At 43.9% G+C, this 16,252-nt stretch overlaps 2 protein-coding genes across 2 annotated transcripts; both read right to left on the bottom strand.

The window, feature by feature from the left end:
- Positions 1 to 1,477: 1,477 nt before the first annotated feature.
- LOC133500034 (uncharacterized) lies at positions 1,478 to 8,772 on the bottom strand. The gene is made up of 12 exons (XM_061818591.1): positions 8,616 to 8,772; positions 7,127 to 7,723; positions 6,946 to 7,016; positions 6,667 to 6,860; positions 6,440 to 6,587; positions 6,174 to 6,364; positions 4,569 to 4,659; positions 2,452 to 3,052; positions 2,279 to 2,349; positions 2,000 to 2,193; positions 1,773 to 1,920; positions 1,478 to 1,687 (listed from the first exon to the last, which is right to left on the bottom strand). The coding sequence occupies exons 1-12, from the start codon at positions 8,731 to 8,733 to the stop codon at positions 1,493 to 1,495; spliced, it is 2,619 nt and encodes an 872-aa protein (XP_061674575.1). The 5' UTR covers positions 8,734 to 8,772; the 3' UTR covers positions 1,478 to 1,492.
- Positions 8,773 to 13,036: 4,264 nt separating this feature from the next.
- Positions 13,037 to 15,228, bottom strand: LOC133499663 (dual specificity protein phosphatase 26-like). The gene is made up of 3 exons (XM_061817923.1): positions 14,879 to 15,228; positions 14,269 to 14,480; positions 13,037 to 13,568 (listed from the first exon to the last, which is right to left on the bottom strand). Exons 1-3 carry the CDS (start codon positions 15,055 to 15,057, stop codon positions 13,372 to 13,374), a joined length of 588 nt encoding a protein of 195 aa, XP_061673907.1. The 5' UTR covers positions 15,058 to 15,228; the 3' UTR covers positions 13,037 to 13,371.
- Positions 15,229 to 16,252: the final 1,024 nt, after the last annotated feature.

Raw genomic sequence — 16,252 nt, 5'->3', positions numbered from 1 at the left:
GAAATATTTCTTTACAATACTGTTTTATACACGCCAGCCCCTGACAAATGAAATAGATTATCCATCCATCCATCCATCCATCCATTTTCATAGCCACTTATCCTCACAAGGGTTGGGGGAGTGCTGGAGCCTATCCTAGCTCTCAACGGGCAGGAGGCAGGGGACACCCTGAACTGACTGATATAGATATGGAAGAAATATTGAATCGAACAGTTAGAAACAGGTGGTGCGGGCAGCTTTGCTGGCACACCGACGGCTGGTTAGCACATTTACCTTACAGTTCAAAGGTCTCGTATTCATATCCAGGTTCTGGTCCTTCTCTCTGGAGTTTGTATGTTCTGGCTGTGCTTAAGTGGGTTTTCTCCAGATGCTCCAGTTTCTTTACAAATTCCCAAAACATGCTTGTGAGACAAACTGAAGATTTTATATTTTCATTCATAGTAAGTTTTAATGGTTGGGCGTTATTGTACAATATCGATTTAGTAATGTTCAGTGATGTGTAGCAGGCAGTGTGTCTTATGTTCCTTGCTCAGTGAGGGTACGAAAATTGATATGAAAGGTTTACTGTGCCTAAATCCAATCCAGAGCATTGGTGACTGTGGGAAGGAAATGAAGAAAAGGGTCCAAGCAGGTTGGAACAGCTGGCGGAAGGTGTCTGTTGTGTCATGTGACAGAAGAGTCTCCGCTAGGATGAAGGGCAAAGTTTATAAAACAGTGGTGAGGCCGGCCATGATGTACGGATTAGAGACGGTGGCACTGAAGAAACAACAGGAAGCAGAACTGGAGGTGGCAGAAATGAAGATGTTGAGGATCTCACTCGGAGTGAACAGGTTGGATAGGATTAGAAATGAGCTCAGGAATGGACAGCCAAAGTTGGATGTTTTGGAGACAAAATTAGAGAGAGCAGACTTCGATTGTTTGGACATGTCCAGAGGCGAGAGAGTGAGTATATTGGTGGAAGGGTGCTGAGGATGGAGCTGCCAGGCAAAAGATCGAGAGAAAGATGTTGTAAGGGAGGACATAAGGACAGTGGGAGTTCGAGATGAAGAAGCACGAGGTGGTCTTAGCTGGAAAAAGGTGGCACACTGTGGCGACCCCTAACGGGACAAGCCGAAAAGAAAAGAAGAACACTGTGCCTTGATTTGCTTGTGGTTGACTGGCAACCATTTCAGGCTGTAGTCCTTCTTTCTTCCAAAGTCAGCTGCGATAGGTTGTGGCTCCCGGTGGCTCTTAACAGGTTGTGTGGTAGTAGAATGGGTGGATTTACTGAAACCACATTGTTTTATCTGTGAGACAAAGCTTTAAAGGCTTAAAACTGGGGACGTACGAAAATAACGCTCAAATTTCATCCTGAAATGAGTTGACACATTAGTTGCAAGTCCATATTTTGTTCTCCCGAGCTTTTATTTAACAAGACACATGAAAAGAATGAAATAACTGAGACCACGGTATGACTTCATTATGATGGCGATAATACATCAGCCGTCATCCATCAATTGTTGGGATTAATTATCTTGCCCAAAAAGAGAATATCATGTGTGCTGTTTTCAGTGATGAGGAGCATGAATGGGCGATTGAACTTCAACACGGGGACATGATGTAAAGACATCAGGGTGATGCCAATGCCTGTGGCAGCTGCGGCGGTGGCTCCTGATTCGTCAACGTCAAGGGCAGCTTGGTGCACAACCTGAAGTTTAAAGTGGCAGCGTGAGGAAGAATGGCAATGGAATAAAGAGTACCAAAAAATAAAAATAATGTAGAGCCATCCTTACACTGGAGACCATCAGCTTCTGGCCCTCCGAAATTCCACTCAAGTCTGCTCGACTGTCAAACATGTGAGTCATTCCCATTTGCATCAGTATTTCTTTCAGAGAGTACTCAGTCTTAATAGAGAACTTTGGAAGAAATATGTTATACTCCCTAAAAAAACAAAACAAATTTTGGCAAAGGTCATACACAATGAAACTCGGAGCAATCGAAAAGATGACTATTAACCAACCTGATTTTCATCCATTTTGTCCATTTAGCAAGATGCTGTGGACAAATTGCCTTTTCTAGCTCTGCCATGTTGTCAGGCAACAGCAGGAGCATGGAATAAGAGCTGTTGAAGGGAAGGCGCAGGACTGTCGTGTTTATCTCCAGATCATGATAGACGTGAAAACTATCCTCCTTGTTCATCATCTGGACAGGAACCTGGAAAACAATTCAGAGTGACATTCCAGACTCCCTTCTTCTCACATCGGTATTCTATCTTGACTTTGAAGTGGTAACTTCCGACCTTGGTGTTCTCATCAACAGTGAAGATATCTTCTTTTGTTTGCTCGGTTTCAAAAGGAGTGTCCCACTTTCCTGTGTAGTACGAATGAAAAGACAAGGAAGAGTGAGCAACATTTTCATGTCAGAATTTGGGAAAAAAAAAGTGAACCTTCAGAATCGTTTGTCATGACGAACCTTTAAAGTAGATGTGGCTTACGAGGTACATGATTGTGGTCGGATCCAGGCTGTCCACCAACTTCTCGATCAACCCGTTGGTCTTACCAGATACATATTTGTTGATGGTATTAACACTTTCTGTCGTTTGCTCAAAGTTAACATTTGACACATGGGAATAATAGGATTCTTTCAAATCCTTCACAAACTCTGGTTTTGGCTCAAAGGTGTCATCCAGGAACAAAGCGGTCCCTTCACTGATGTCCGAGGAATTGTCTCGCCTTTTGATGAGCGTGCTGAAGACCTGATTCACATCCTTCTGCGTAACTTGGGAGGTGTTATAATACAGACCATTAAACAGCTGTTGGTGGGTGTCCCCCCGGGCTCCGACAGACAAAGCGGCCAAGGCGACAGACACGCAACTCGGAGAGTAAAAGATGTTCTTGCCCTGGTTGTCAGCATGAGCCGCCAACTTCCTGTACATCTGGAAGGCAAACTCTTTGTTTCCTGAGGTGACCTGTGACAGGCCATCATCAGTGTGGCCTACATGGTGGTGGCCTAGTCCCACACAGACCACCGCTGATAAGATCCAGAAACCCAGGGCTGCATGCATCGTTGTGGACTACAAAAAAGGTTCAAAGGTGCACCATTGATCTTGTGGTTACACAACTTGGGACACAAAATTATTTGCACATGTCCAAGTTCAACAATCAAAGTACAGTATACATTGTCAGGGTAGTGTCGAGCATTGCATCAGTGCAAATTAAGGAAGGACCAAATAAGGTCCGTCTATCTTTGGCCGAAAATGGATAAGTGCTCCGAACATTCCTGTACTTTTGAGGGATACCACCATAATCATCAGCCATTTCACACCCAATTACATACATTTCATGCTATTTTGTAATTTTAGGTTCATAAACATGCACAACTGCTGTTATCAAGTGTGTATGCTCGTACTTCTCTTAAATGCACCTAATCCTTTGAGATTATTATTATTATTATTGGGGCGGCTCTCGCTCAGTCTGTAGTGAGTATGTTTCACACTACTGTCGGTCTAGTTCTGCAGTGTGGATGACCAGCGTGAGCCTGACCTCTGGAACGTAGCTGCACTCCCTCCTCCACACTGCAGCTCACCTCCTGAACATTGTTCGTGCCACTACCAACCAGACCTTTTGTCCCTGAGTGAAGCCTCGCAGCTTCCAATTCCTTTGCGGAAGTTAAGTCTGAGTGGGTTTGGGTGTATTTCATTGACTACAGTGAGGTTTAATTTATATCATCCCTTGAATCAAAATTTTCAGCTGTTGAGGATATATTGGTGGATTTTAAAATTAATTCAAAATCCATACGAAAACAAAAAATGAATATACTGTACATGAAACATGTTAGGTATTGTCATTCGTTGGGGTGTTTTAAAAGTGTCAGAGAAGTCAGCAACAACATTTGTCCCATGTCAGGGAATTATTTGTGGGTCATTTTTATAAGCTCAATATCTTAGAAATGTTAAAAAAATTATTAAAAAGTAAAAAAGATTGAGATGTTGACTAACTTACCAGTTGCCGACCGCTTCACCAACCTCAAAAACCACAGCCACACCAAGCGAGCTGGAGAGTGACGACGGCCTTCTTTATACACCTTGAGCGAGTGGGACGAGCCCACTTTCTGCATAATTTATTTTCTCATCTCCTCCCATTTTGTGGGAGATAACTGGCATCAGAATGGAGATGATCATGTAACGCACGTTCACCTTCATTGTGGGCTTGGAAGCTTGATATTTTTTGCATGTGCTCGAACTCGCCCCCTGAATACTCCAATCACTTTTCTTATCGACAATGGTGAATGATTAGCGAATCCCAATTTCAAATCAGTACTGCTCGTACTATTTCAAAATCACGGTCTACCAAATGGCAAGTCCAGTTTTCTAATCTAAAAACTATCTATTGAACCAGTAAGGTAGTACGTGGGCACGTTCTGACTTATGAGCAACGGGTTTTAGCTGCGGCATTTCCTAACAGCAAAGGTATTGGTTTAAAATGGCTTCCTTTAACAATGATCCTTCGCTATCCCTTGGGCACAGGGAGAATCGCAGGTCTGTATAGGGGTCATCGTCGGTCCCATAAATCTTCAAGAACTAGACCGACCTTCCCCCTTTTCAGCTTAGCTTGCTGGCTAAGTAGCCGCTGTTCCTTCGTGGTGTGTTGGATCAACATTCTCTGTTCCTCTCTGTTAAATCTGTCAGCGTGGTATCCATGCAAATTATTGGAGAGCAGGCTTAAAGGAGTAGCACTAACATTTACACAATCAGGCAAACATTTCCATAGACCATTTAATACAATCTGATACTGAACTGACCAAAATGCTTTCTCGCATTACTTTTATTTGGATTCTTTAAAAGGTTCTAACCCTGACACATTACCTCCATTCATAACCTGGAAATGAGCAAAACAACTGAACTTTGGTTGCGTGTACTCTTCTGTGTGCTTAACCACGATGTCTCCTCCATGTAATGTTTGCTGTCCAACTGTGACAACACAAGAGATATCACAGCAAAGATAAAGTGTGTATGCTAACCTGCAAAAGATTTGACAGTCTACATACTGTATCTCAAAAACAAAATAGCGTGTCACCAAATACAGGGTGCCATGAGGTGGAGAAAAGTTTGTATGCATAAAATGGTTGTAAATGCCAAAGACTGAAAGGGGCTCTAGAAGATCGTAGTTTCAATTTGGGGGTTCCACGATGCCTTTTTTGCAGAAGCACACATGGACACCCTGAAGACTGAACATGACGTTCATTATGGACAAACTGTGACAAGCACAGAAGTATGAGAACACCCTCGGTCCTGATCTGCTGGGGGTTCTTTCCCAAACATGCCCTTTCATGTCTCATTGTGTTCTTGGCCCATATGAGTAGTGAAGTCTCCCAGCAGAATGAGGGAGTCCCACCTGGGACCACTCTCCAGCAGCACCTCCAAGGAAGGGAACTCTGAAGTTCCGTTTGGTACACAGTCACAACAGTCAGTACCTAGCACCCCGCCTGAAGGGAAAGGGAGACTACCCTACTCTCCACTGGGGTGGACCCCAACATATAGGCACCGAGCCAATGGCCAATTAGTACGCCCACCCCGGCTTTGCGCCTCTCACGGTGGGTAACTCTACAGTCGAGTAGAGTCCAACCCCCGGCTAGAAGACTGATACCAGAACCCAAGATGCATGTGGAATATATCGAGTCGGAACCTTTCAACATAGCACACCAGCTCAGAATCTTTCTCCACCAGAGGTGGCATAGCAGATCCCTATAGCCAGCTTCAGAAGCCAGGGATGGAATCTCCAATCCCCATCCGCACCTGAAGCCCCATGGGAAGACAGACACGAGTTTCCTCTGCTGAGCTCCAACTTGAAGGGTTTTTTGAGCCGCACTTTGTCTGGTCCCTCACCTTAGGATCCGCTTGGCCTGTGTGACCATGTCAGGAATACGAAGCCCCCAGAAAACTTGGCTCATGGGTTAACAAATCCCTCCACCAAAATAAGGTGACAGTTTACGGAGGGATATTAACAGTACCACATTTCACGTGTACCAATTTCATCACCGCCATGTCAGCTCTGCAATAAGATTCCATATTTTGTTGTGACAAGACTATAGGACCATGATGGCAATTTTAATTTGCACTGCTTTTTATTGAACATGAAAGAGATACTGGAAGGTCAAAAAAAAAAAAAAAAAGTGGGTCAACTGTTGTTCATCACTGATTGGGATTAATTATTTTACCCAAAAAGAGAATATCATGTGTGCCGTTTTCAGTGATGAGAAGCATGAATGGACGATTGAACTTCAACACAGGGGTAACACGCGAGGACGTCAGGGTGATGCCAATGCCTGTGACACCTGCAGCAGTGGCTCCTGATTCGTCAACGTCAAGGGTAGCTTGGTGCACAACCTGAAGTTAAACGTAAAATGGAATGAAAGAATACCAAAAAATAAAATAAAAAAAAAAGACTAGCGGCATCCTTACACTGGAGACCATCAGCTTCGGGCCCTCCGAAATGCCACTCAAATCTGCTCGACCGTCAAACATGTGAGTCATTCCCATTTGAATCAGTATTTCTTTCAGAAAGTACTCAGTCTTAATAGAGAACTTTGGAAGAAATATGTCATACTTCCTAAAAAAAAAAAGAAAAATTGGGAAAAGATCATACACAGTGAAACTAGGAACAATCTAAAAGATGACTGTTAACCAACCAAACTGCCATCAAATTTGTCCATTTAGCGAGATGCTGTGGACAAATTGCCTTTTCTAGCTCTGCCATGTTGTCAGGCAACAGCAGGAGCATGGAATAAGAGCTGTTGAAGGGAAGGCGCAGGACTGTCGTGTTTATTGCCAGATCACGATAGACGGGAAAACTAGCCTTCTTGTTCATCATCTGCACAGGAACCTGGAAAACAATTCAGAGCGACATTCCAGACTCCCTTCTTCTCACATCGGTATTCTATCTTGACTTTGAAGTGGTAGCTTCCGACCTTGGTGTTCTCATCAACAGTGAAGATATCTTCTTTTGTTTGCTCGGTTTCAAAAGGAGTGTCCCACTTTCCTGTGTAGTACGAATGAAAAGACAAGGAAGAGTGAACAACATTTTCATGTCAGAACTTGGGGGGGAAAAAAAAAAAAAAAAAAACCTCAGAATAGTTTGTCACAACAAACCTTTGAAGTAGATGTGGCTTACGAGGTACATGATTGTGTTCGGATCCAGGCTGTCCACCAACTTTTCAATCAAGCCGTTGGTCTTATCTGATACATATTTGTTGATGGTATTCGCGCTTTCTGTTGTTTGCTGGAAGTTAACATTTGACACCAGTGTATAAAAGGATTCTTTCAAATCCTTCACAAACTCTGGTTTTGGCTCGAAGGTGTCATCCAGGAACAAAGCGGTCCCTTCACTGATGTCCGAGGAATTGTCTCTCCTTTTGATGAGCGTGCTGAAGACCTGATTCACATCCTTCTGCGTAACTTGGGAGGTGTTATAATACAGACCATTAAACAGCTGTTGGTGGGTGTCCCCCCGGGCTCCGACAGACAAAGCAGCCAAGGAGACGGAAACGCTGCTCGGAGAGTAAAAGATGTTCTTGCCCTGGTTGTTAGCATGAGCCGCCAACTTCCTGTACATCTGGAAGGCAAACTCTTTGTTTCCTGAGATGACCTGTGATAGGCCGTCAGTGTGGCCCACATGGTGGTGGCCAAGTCCCACACAGACCACCGCTGATAAGATCCAGAAACCCAGGGCCTCGTGCATCGTTGTGACTACAAAAAAGGTTCAAGGGGTGCAGCATTGATCTTGTGGTTACACAACATTTATTTGTACATGTCTGAGTCCAACAACCAAAGTATACATTGTCAGGGTAGTGTCGAGCATTGAGTCACCGCAAATTATGGAAGAACTAAATAAGGTCTCTCTATCTTTGACCGATAATGGACATGTGCTCCTAACATTCCTGTACTTTTGAGCTGTACCACGATAATCATAAGCCATTTTACACCCAATTACATACATTTTGTAAATTTTAAGATTACAAACATGCACAACTGCTTTTATCCAGAGTGTATGCTCATACGTCTCTTAATTGTACCTAAAACTCTGAATGTTTAATATTATTGGGGCGGCTCGAGCTCAGTCTGTAGTGACTCGTTCCTAGGAACAAGTGATTATGTTTCAAACTCCCGTCGCTCTAGTTCTGAGGTCTGCAACGTAGCTCCATCCCTCCTCCAGACTGCAGCTCACCTCCTGAACATTGTGCCTCCCGCCAACAACCAAGCAATCGTCCCTCATTGAAGCCTCGCAGCTTTAGGTAAATTTAATTGTAGTTAATTCTGCTGCTAAGCTAAACTAATGTTTGGTTATTTAAATTTTTCTTCATGAAGCAGTTTTATTGTCCATATTAACATGCTTCATTTGTGTCCGGTTACATCATCCCTGATAGAATTTTTCATCTACAATGCATGAAATTGTCCAAATATTAAAACAGAAATTAATCATGCTTACATTCATACATTGGAATGTTTTAAAACTGTCGGGGAAGTCAGCAACAGCATTTGTTCCATGCAAAAGAATTAATTTGTGGGTCCTAATTATTATCTCAATATGTTGTAAAGGTTTAGCAAAAAAGTAAAAATATTGAGAAGTTGACTAACTTACCAATTGCTGACTGCGCCCCCAGTCTCAAAAAACCGCAGCCACACCAAGCACGAGTTGCAGAGTGAGGACGGCCTTCTTTATACACCTTGAGCGAGTGGGACGAGCCCACTTCCTGCATAATTTATTTTCTTGTCTCCTCCCATTTTGCCGGAGATGAGTGGCATCTGAATGGAGATGATCACACCAAGCTGCCCAGTGTCCTGATGTGTGTGGTCCAGCAGCTGCAGTTTGTCAGCCTAATCAACCAGATTGCTTTTAAGACCCTGTGGGACTCCAACTCGTCACCACACGAGCAACGATCCACGTTTGTAGCCCAGCCAACATAACTTTGCTTCTTGAACCTCCTGGGAATTTTCACAGCCTTGTTCTTTTTGTCTTTATCTTGTCTCTAGTTTTTCCATCTGCCGTGGATCTTTGCAACCGCCTGCGGCTCATCTGCCGGCTTAGTCCCCATTGGAACTCTACAAGTCCCGAACTTGCAACCAGGGTTCCTCGGTTCGCCTTTTGATCAATAAACGCTCGTTTACAACCCTACCTACGTGTCCTCTCTGCTTCTGGGACCTACGTGCAACCTGATCCGTGACAAAATCACTTTCACCTGGTGTTAGAATTATGGTTAATATATTTCTTATGGACTTGTAACAAACCCAAAGTATCGTCCTTGTTTCGAAGATTCCTTGCACACAGAAATTGCAGCCAGACCTCGTTTTGAGAGTCTTGTTCACAGGACGAGCCCCCCCCCACACACACAGGTGCAATCACCCCTCCTTTTGACCTTGTGTGTTTTCAGAAATAAAAAGAGTACGCGAGAGGCCGGTTCAGAACATGTTTGGAGACTGTAACTGGCCTGTCTCTCACGTCCACATGATCAGAAAGACGTCTTCTTACTGTATTTTCCTTGCGCATTTAGTCCAGCAAATTAGGTGACAAACCTAACGCCTGGATTGTGGGGAGGGAAGTTTGACAGTGTTTTCGTTTTACCTCTCAAAAATGAATAAAAACACCCTAGCATATGTAGTGCCTCTCTAGTATACAATACTTCGACGAGGTTGGCACCTGAGTTCTTTCCTCACTCCAAAGTAGGAAACTAATAAATTAACTCAATGGTAATTACTCTAAATGTCTATTCCAACTTTACTCTTTACTTCTAACGGTCTTGCAGATAGTCAAGTAATTCACCTGGTTATGTAACAAAAAGTGTGAACATTTAATAACAAAATAAAGGTTAGAAAAGCAAATCTCTTTACTCAACAAATAGTCATTCAGTAAATAAATTGAACAAAACAGGAACACACTGCACACATGGCTAGGGTAACCTAAGCTAAGGGCCCAGACAAAACTGAATCTACCCGGCAAAGCAAATGAAATTCAAACCCCAATGTCGTTGCGGTGCTTCCCCAGGCAGGAGTGAAGAAAGGTGAAGGTGGTTTTTCTTCTGTCCAGCATCCTCACGGTCCTCGTCCTTTTTTTCTTCCTTGATGTCCAAACACAGGCCTCTCTAGCTGCGTTAGCTCGACGCTAGCGCCCTTGTCCTCTCCCTCGTGGTCCAACACACAGGCCTTGGTCTCATTTTGTTTACTGATGCAAGCTAATTGCAATTGGCAGCTATTACTTAATCTGCAGTAAAGATCCCGTCTCTCGTACTTGCAAGTCATAATTTCCACAGTTTAGCATGGAGGATCCAAATCAGGGGGTGGTGGTTGAGGGAAGGGCAGTATCTCTTTTCGGGAGAGGCTTAGTGGGTAGGGCATATTTGTGATTTTGAAAATGAGCGAATAACTCTTGAACAAGAAATAGCTTGCTGAGTTGCTCTGGTATTAAAATCTTTTCACTCAAATAAGGTAAAACGAGCTGTCGAAAAATTACAGTTAATACAATGCTTGGAATGACTATTTGACCACTTATAGAGTTTCCTCTCTTTGGGAGACCAAGATAACTTTTCCTTTCTCAAGAACAAAAGGCGAAGCTCTCAATTTACCAGTTGATCTACATTCCTACCCTCACCTATGGACACGAGCTGCGGGTCGTGACCGAAAGAACTAGATCCCGGACACAAGCGGCCGAAATGAGTTTCCTCCGCAGGGTGTCAGGGCTCTCCATTAGAGATAGGGTGAGAAGCTCGGTCATCCCGGGAGGGACTCACTGTCGAGCCGCTACTCCTCCGCATTGAGAGGAGCCAAATGAGGTGGCTGGGGCATCTGATTCGGATGCCTCCCGGACACCTCCCAGGTGAGGTGTTCCGGGCATGTCACACCGAAAAGAGACCCCGAGGACGACCCAAGACACGCTGGAGAAACTATGTCTCTCGACTGGCTTGGGAACGCCTCAGGATCCCTCCGGAAGAGCTGGAAGAAGTGGCTGGGGAAAGGGAAGTCTGGATATCCCTGCTGAAGCTACTTGGATGGATGGATGGATGGATGATGGATGGATGGATGGATGATGGATGGATGGATGGATGGATGGATGATGGATGGATGGATGATGGATGGATGGATGGATGGATGGATGCTTTAACAAGTGAGAAATAGAGATCACCGCATTCATCAAATACTGACAGGTTGTACCCTCAATAGGTCATGGCAATTATGGCCATGACCTTTGACATCTATCAGGTCACGTATCACGTGATGTAATTAACGATCAGTCATGAGGTGTCAGAGCAAGTCATTAATAGTTCAAAAGGTTATGATGTATCACAAGCAATAATAATGACTCCTTAGGAAACAACAAAGTATCACAAGGCCTCATGTCCAAACGGGAATTTGGTTGTGCAATGATGAATTCACAGAGGCAGTAAACATGTGATGACAAGTCATGATGTATTCATGATGTAGGTTGCAACGGAAACACGGAGTGTCATGAGTTATAATTAATATGACCACTCGTAAAAGTGTCACCGGCCTCATGTAAAAAAACACTTGAAGTCAATGGCGCTTTGATATTGTCAGACGTGAAAGAGAGTCTCAAGTTCAGACTCGATTCAAGCAAGACTTCTACACGCTCACGAGGGATCATTAATCACGTCACGTAATAACCCGATAAGGGTCCAATTTATGGCCATAAATATCTATAATGTAAGTGGTACAACCTGTCAAAATTTGACCAATGTGGCATTCTCTCCTCTTCTCAAGCGTAATTCTCTTACTGCGATGACAGATAATTTGACCTGTTTCCATTTCGAATCCTCTCATACCAGGTACTGTATAGATTTCATATATTTACACGGCAAATTTTTGCAGCATGCTTAACCAATCCGTCCCCATGTAATGTTCACTCTCCAACTATGAGGTCCTGCTGTTGTAACGCGCAGAATGTGGGTTGACATTTTGTTGCCTAAATAAGCACTCAGAAGCACTCACTGAAAAAGACACTCCTTGGATGGCAGCATACGTTGCTCCAAAACCTGGATGTGCAATTAAGCAATAATGGTAACTTCACAGAGGCGGCACGGTGTATCAGCTGTAAAGCGTTGGCCTCACAGTTCTGAGGACCCGGGTTCAATTCCAGCCCTCCCTGTGTGGAGTTTACATGTTCTCCCCGTGCCCGCGTAGGTTTTCTCCGGGCACTCCAGTTTCCTCCCACATCCCAAGAACATGCAACATTAATTGCAGACTAAATTGCCCTTAGGTGTGATTGTGAGTGCAACTGTTTGTCTCTATGTGCTCTGGGATTGGCTGGCAACCAGTTCAGCGTGTACCCTGCCTCCTGCCTGTTGACAGCTGGGATAGGCTCCAGCACCTCCGCAACCCTTGTGAGGATAAGCGGCTAAGAAAATGGATGGACTTTAACTTCACAGATGTGTAAGTAATCCGTGCCATGGCACTTACATGCTCCCATTCCATGACAGATGCTCACTTTTGAGCTTCACACTTCCAGTGGAGGTGGTCTTCTTCTCTTTGGCACGGACAACACCACGCCCATGATTTCCCCCCAAAAATCTGAAATGTGGACTTGTCAGACCACTGTTCCACTTTGAGTCAGTCTATCTCAGGTGAGCTCAAACCCTGAAAAGCTGGAGGTGTGTTGACAATACAATATTTGGCTTTTGCTTTGCATGGTAGAGTTTTAACTTGCATTTATCGATGCGGCGATAACATGCTTTAACCGACAATGTTTTTCTGAAGTGCTCCTGAGCACACGTGCAGGTGAAATTCTTTCCACAATAATGCCATACTCAATCATAACATTCACCTCTTTCCAATTAATCTGTTCACCTGTGGGATGATCTAAGGTGGGTTTTCTTTGCACTCATCTTTCCGTCTTTTCTAGCTCCTCTCCCACGTTTTTGAAATGTGTTGCAGGCGTCACATTTAAAATGAGTGAATATTTACAAAGAAATAAAAAGTGTTATTCAGTTAGAACAGCAAATGCAAATGTAATCAATTCAATATAAGTTCAAAAGGATTTGCAAATTCCTTGTATTCAGATTTTATTTACATTTTGCACAACTTCCCAACATCGGTATTGGAGTTTGGAAATCTGAAATCCACATTCATGTTGCATCTCGAAATTTTACTTTTCATGCTTTGCTGATTAAAATCTGTGTGAAAGATGTGAAGCAGTTGCTTGATTAAAAAGTAAAAGATGAATATACATACAGACATAGAAGGGTTTCCATAAAGGGGGAGAAAAGTCATGATGGATGAAATAATTCTAGATGACTAAAAGGCGCCTTGGAAAACTATACTTTCGATTTGCCGCAGTGAAGTGGGAGATCCACAGGTATCCAAAACCCTGGCAGCACCCGTTTCTGGCTTCAGTCGTGTGTGCCAAAAAGTTGTTTATCCAAACGGATCAGTTGCCGGAGGAAGCCTCGGTTGGGAATGACCCCCCTGTTCTCTTTCACAGCGCATATCGCCTCCACGAGGGTGAGCCTCTGTTTCAGCATCAAGTACGCCAGGACCAGAGTGGCGGAGCGGCTCACTCCTACGTGACAATGCACCAGAACCTGACCTGAAGGAAAAACAAGCCAGAAAATAAAGGCTGAATTTTTGTTGCAGGGGGAAAAGGGAAGAACTCCAGTGGTTTGCATTTGCAATGTATCCAATAGGTCATGTAATATGTACCCTATTTGACAATGTGACTGACTACTTGGAGGCCTACGCGCCACATAAGTGCGTAAACAAGGGCCCCCGGGAGCTCCGGATGATTCTTCGGACGGGGATGACGCGGAGTCTGACAAGCGAGCTCCGGCTGCGGGCCGCGAGCCGAGCTTCCAGGCGGCGGGGGCCGTTAGCCCCGGATGCCGAAGCTAGTCAGACTCCACGTCATTCCGCCCGAAGAACCATCCGAACATTCAAGATTTACAGCCACGGGTTCAAATCTGTATGGAACTTTTCCTCAGTCTTCCCGATCAACCGATACTGCCATTTCTTCAGCAGATGAGGATAAATATGAGAAAGCGGCACTGGGCATAAATTTTGCCCCGTGTAATTGAGCCTTTGTTGTGGCACGGTACACGTCACATCCACGCACGGAGGTCACGCGACTCGCGAAATTTGGCAACGCCCTTGAAAATTCACAATTGTCGATAAAAATCTTCTCAAAACACGATTAAATGAGAGCGGATTGGACAGTGTACATATTACATGACCTTTTGGATACACTGTTCACGCAAAGTACTGAATTTCCCCTTTAACTTTCCCTTTCTCACCGCCTCTCCTCAGAGCCGTGTGAATAAAGTCTGCAGCTGGCTGGAAGTTCACGCTCATGTCAAAGTTGCAGGAGTCATTTGCCTCAATGCCCATATAGGAAATGTGCATGCCCTGGTAGATGTCAGGGCATCCTTGACGTTTACTGTGAGCTGCATTCAGGATATGAGTGATTCCATGTCTGGATAAGTCATTCCTGTTCTCTGCACTATGCCTGTGGAAAACACAACACTTTACTACACTGACGGGGTTATTACCGTTATGTTAATATGCAGCAAAGGCTGCCGGTGAAGAAATGCAAATATCAAGAGAAGAAGAAGACATCAAGGCATTTTAGTTTGAACCGAGGAAATGTGTCGCGGACTTCACGGTCATTGATTGCAACTCACAGAGCACAGCTGTCACCATGCGGAATGTAATTTGAGGAGTTTAGAATTACTGCAGCTTGCTGTTCACTTAAATGTGAATTACATTTTTGAATGCGCTATCAATTCAACGCCAGAGAACATTCACAATATGAAAACAGATAATTTCAAGTAAATGTATTTGGTGTTCAACGGAGATGAGCTCGACTTTATTTTCAGCATGAAAGAATGAAGCCAAGCTACTTACCGATCGCCAATGTAGAGCCGCGGCCACACTTCATCTGCGTGGCTGATGATGGCTTTGCCGGTAAACAGGAGTCTTTCCAAATCAAAGACTGCTAAACCAGGGGAAGTGAGGTCAATTTCTACCTTCCTGGTAGGGGTTCGGTCATTCCAGGATGCGGGAAGTTTGGATGTAAACGACATCACTTTTCCGGTGCTGGATTCAAGCGGTGCTCTCTGGCCTGAATCTTTCAATGAAAAAATGCGGGCAGTGCAGGCTTTAGAGAAGTAAACTAACAGAAGGATGTCCAAAGAGATTCAAAACCGTCGGACTGCCGTATTAATTCCATCTAACATTGCTGGGGGGGGGGGTCGTCTACTGCTGCGACTTTGCATGGAAATAGCAGTCTATTTAAAGACCACTGGCAATGTGGGTGCCAAGATTAATACAGTTCCAGATCTTTTTTTTTTTTTTTTTTTTTAAAGGAGGAATGACAGATTTCACAATTTGAAAATATAATAATTTTATTATTTCTGAGAATTCTCTACGGTGATTTTTTTTTTTTTTTTAAACCAGCCAAATATTTCCATTTTGTGTTGGAAACATGCATTACACCCGACATTTTACACTGAGGCTCCACATAACAGCACAAGTAAATGAATACAGAAGACAGATGATTAATTTTCCATGCAATACTTTTACCTTTTTTTTCCCTAAATATATTCAACATCCCCTGATATATAGCACTCGGTCATAATCACCGTTGCGGTAATGTTCAGGGTGACGTATTTACCGTGAACTACTTGTAAGGATCGGGGGAATTTAATGAAATATGATGGGATTAAAGACAGAAGAGAAAATTTGATTTCGGTGCGGTCACGACCACTGATGTAGAACAAAAATTGTTTCATCACAATTTGAATGAGCATTTAGGGAAAATACACATTGCTTGGGAGTACGAGGATTAACTTTGAATAATTAAATTCAATCCTAAAAAAATGAAGGTAAGACATCACAGCGGAAGCCAAAAGAGCTTTGTACTGATTTCATTACTTGTGGTCCGATTCCGAGGCGAGAGGGATGCATGCAAACACACTGAATGACGGTACCGCGATAGGCTCCGTGACGGGTATCCGACGACGACGTGATCATGCAACTGTGGGCAGTTAAGGCAATGTGCATGTTGTGAGGAACTTTTTGAAACGGACACACCGGCAGAGACAGCAGGATCACTTTATGGAGGAGATGAGCAATATCTTGGAAGTGGCTATAAAAATGTGCCTCTTCCTTTGATAATCCTCCACAACATGGGTGCTTTTTGATATGGGCGATTGGGCAGCCGCCAAAGGTAGCGCCACTCTGAACTCTCCCCACGATCAACCCGGGGGGGGCGCAATC

This window comes from Syngnathoides biaculeatus, chromosome 4 (genome assembly GCF_019802595.1).
Source record: "Syngnathoides biaculeatus isolate LvHL_M chromosome 4, ASM1980259v1, whole genome shotgun sequence".
Lineage (NCBI taxonomy): Eukaryota > Metazoa > Chordata > Actinopteri > Syngnathiformes > Syngnathidae > Syngnathoides > Syngnathoides biaculeatus.
This window is presented reverse-complemented; position numbering and strand designations above follow the sequence as displayed.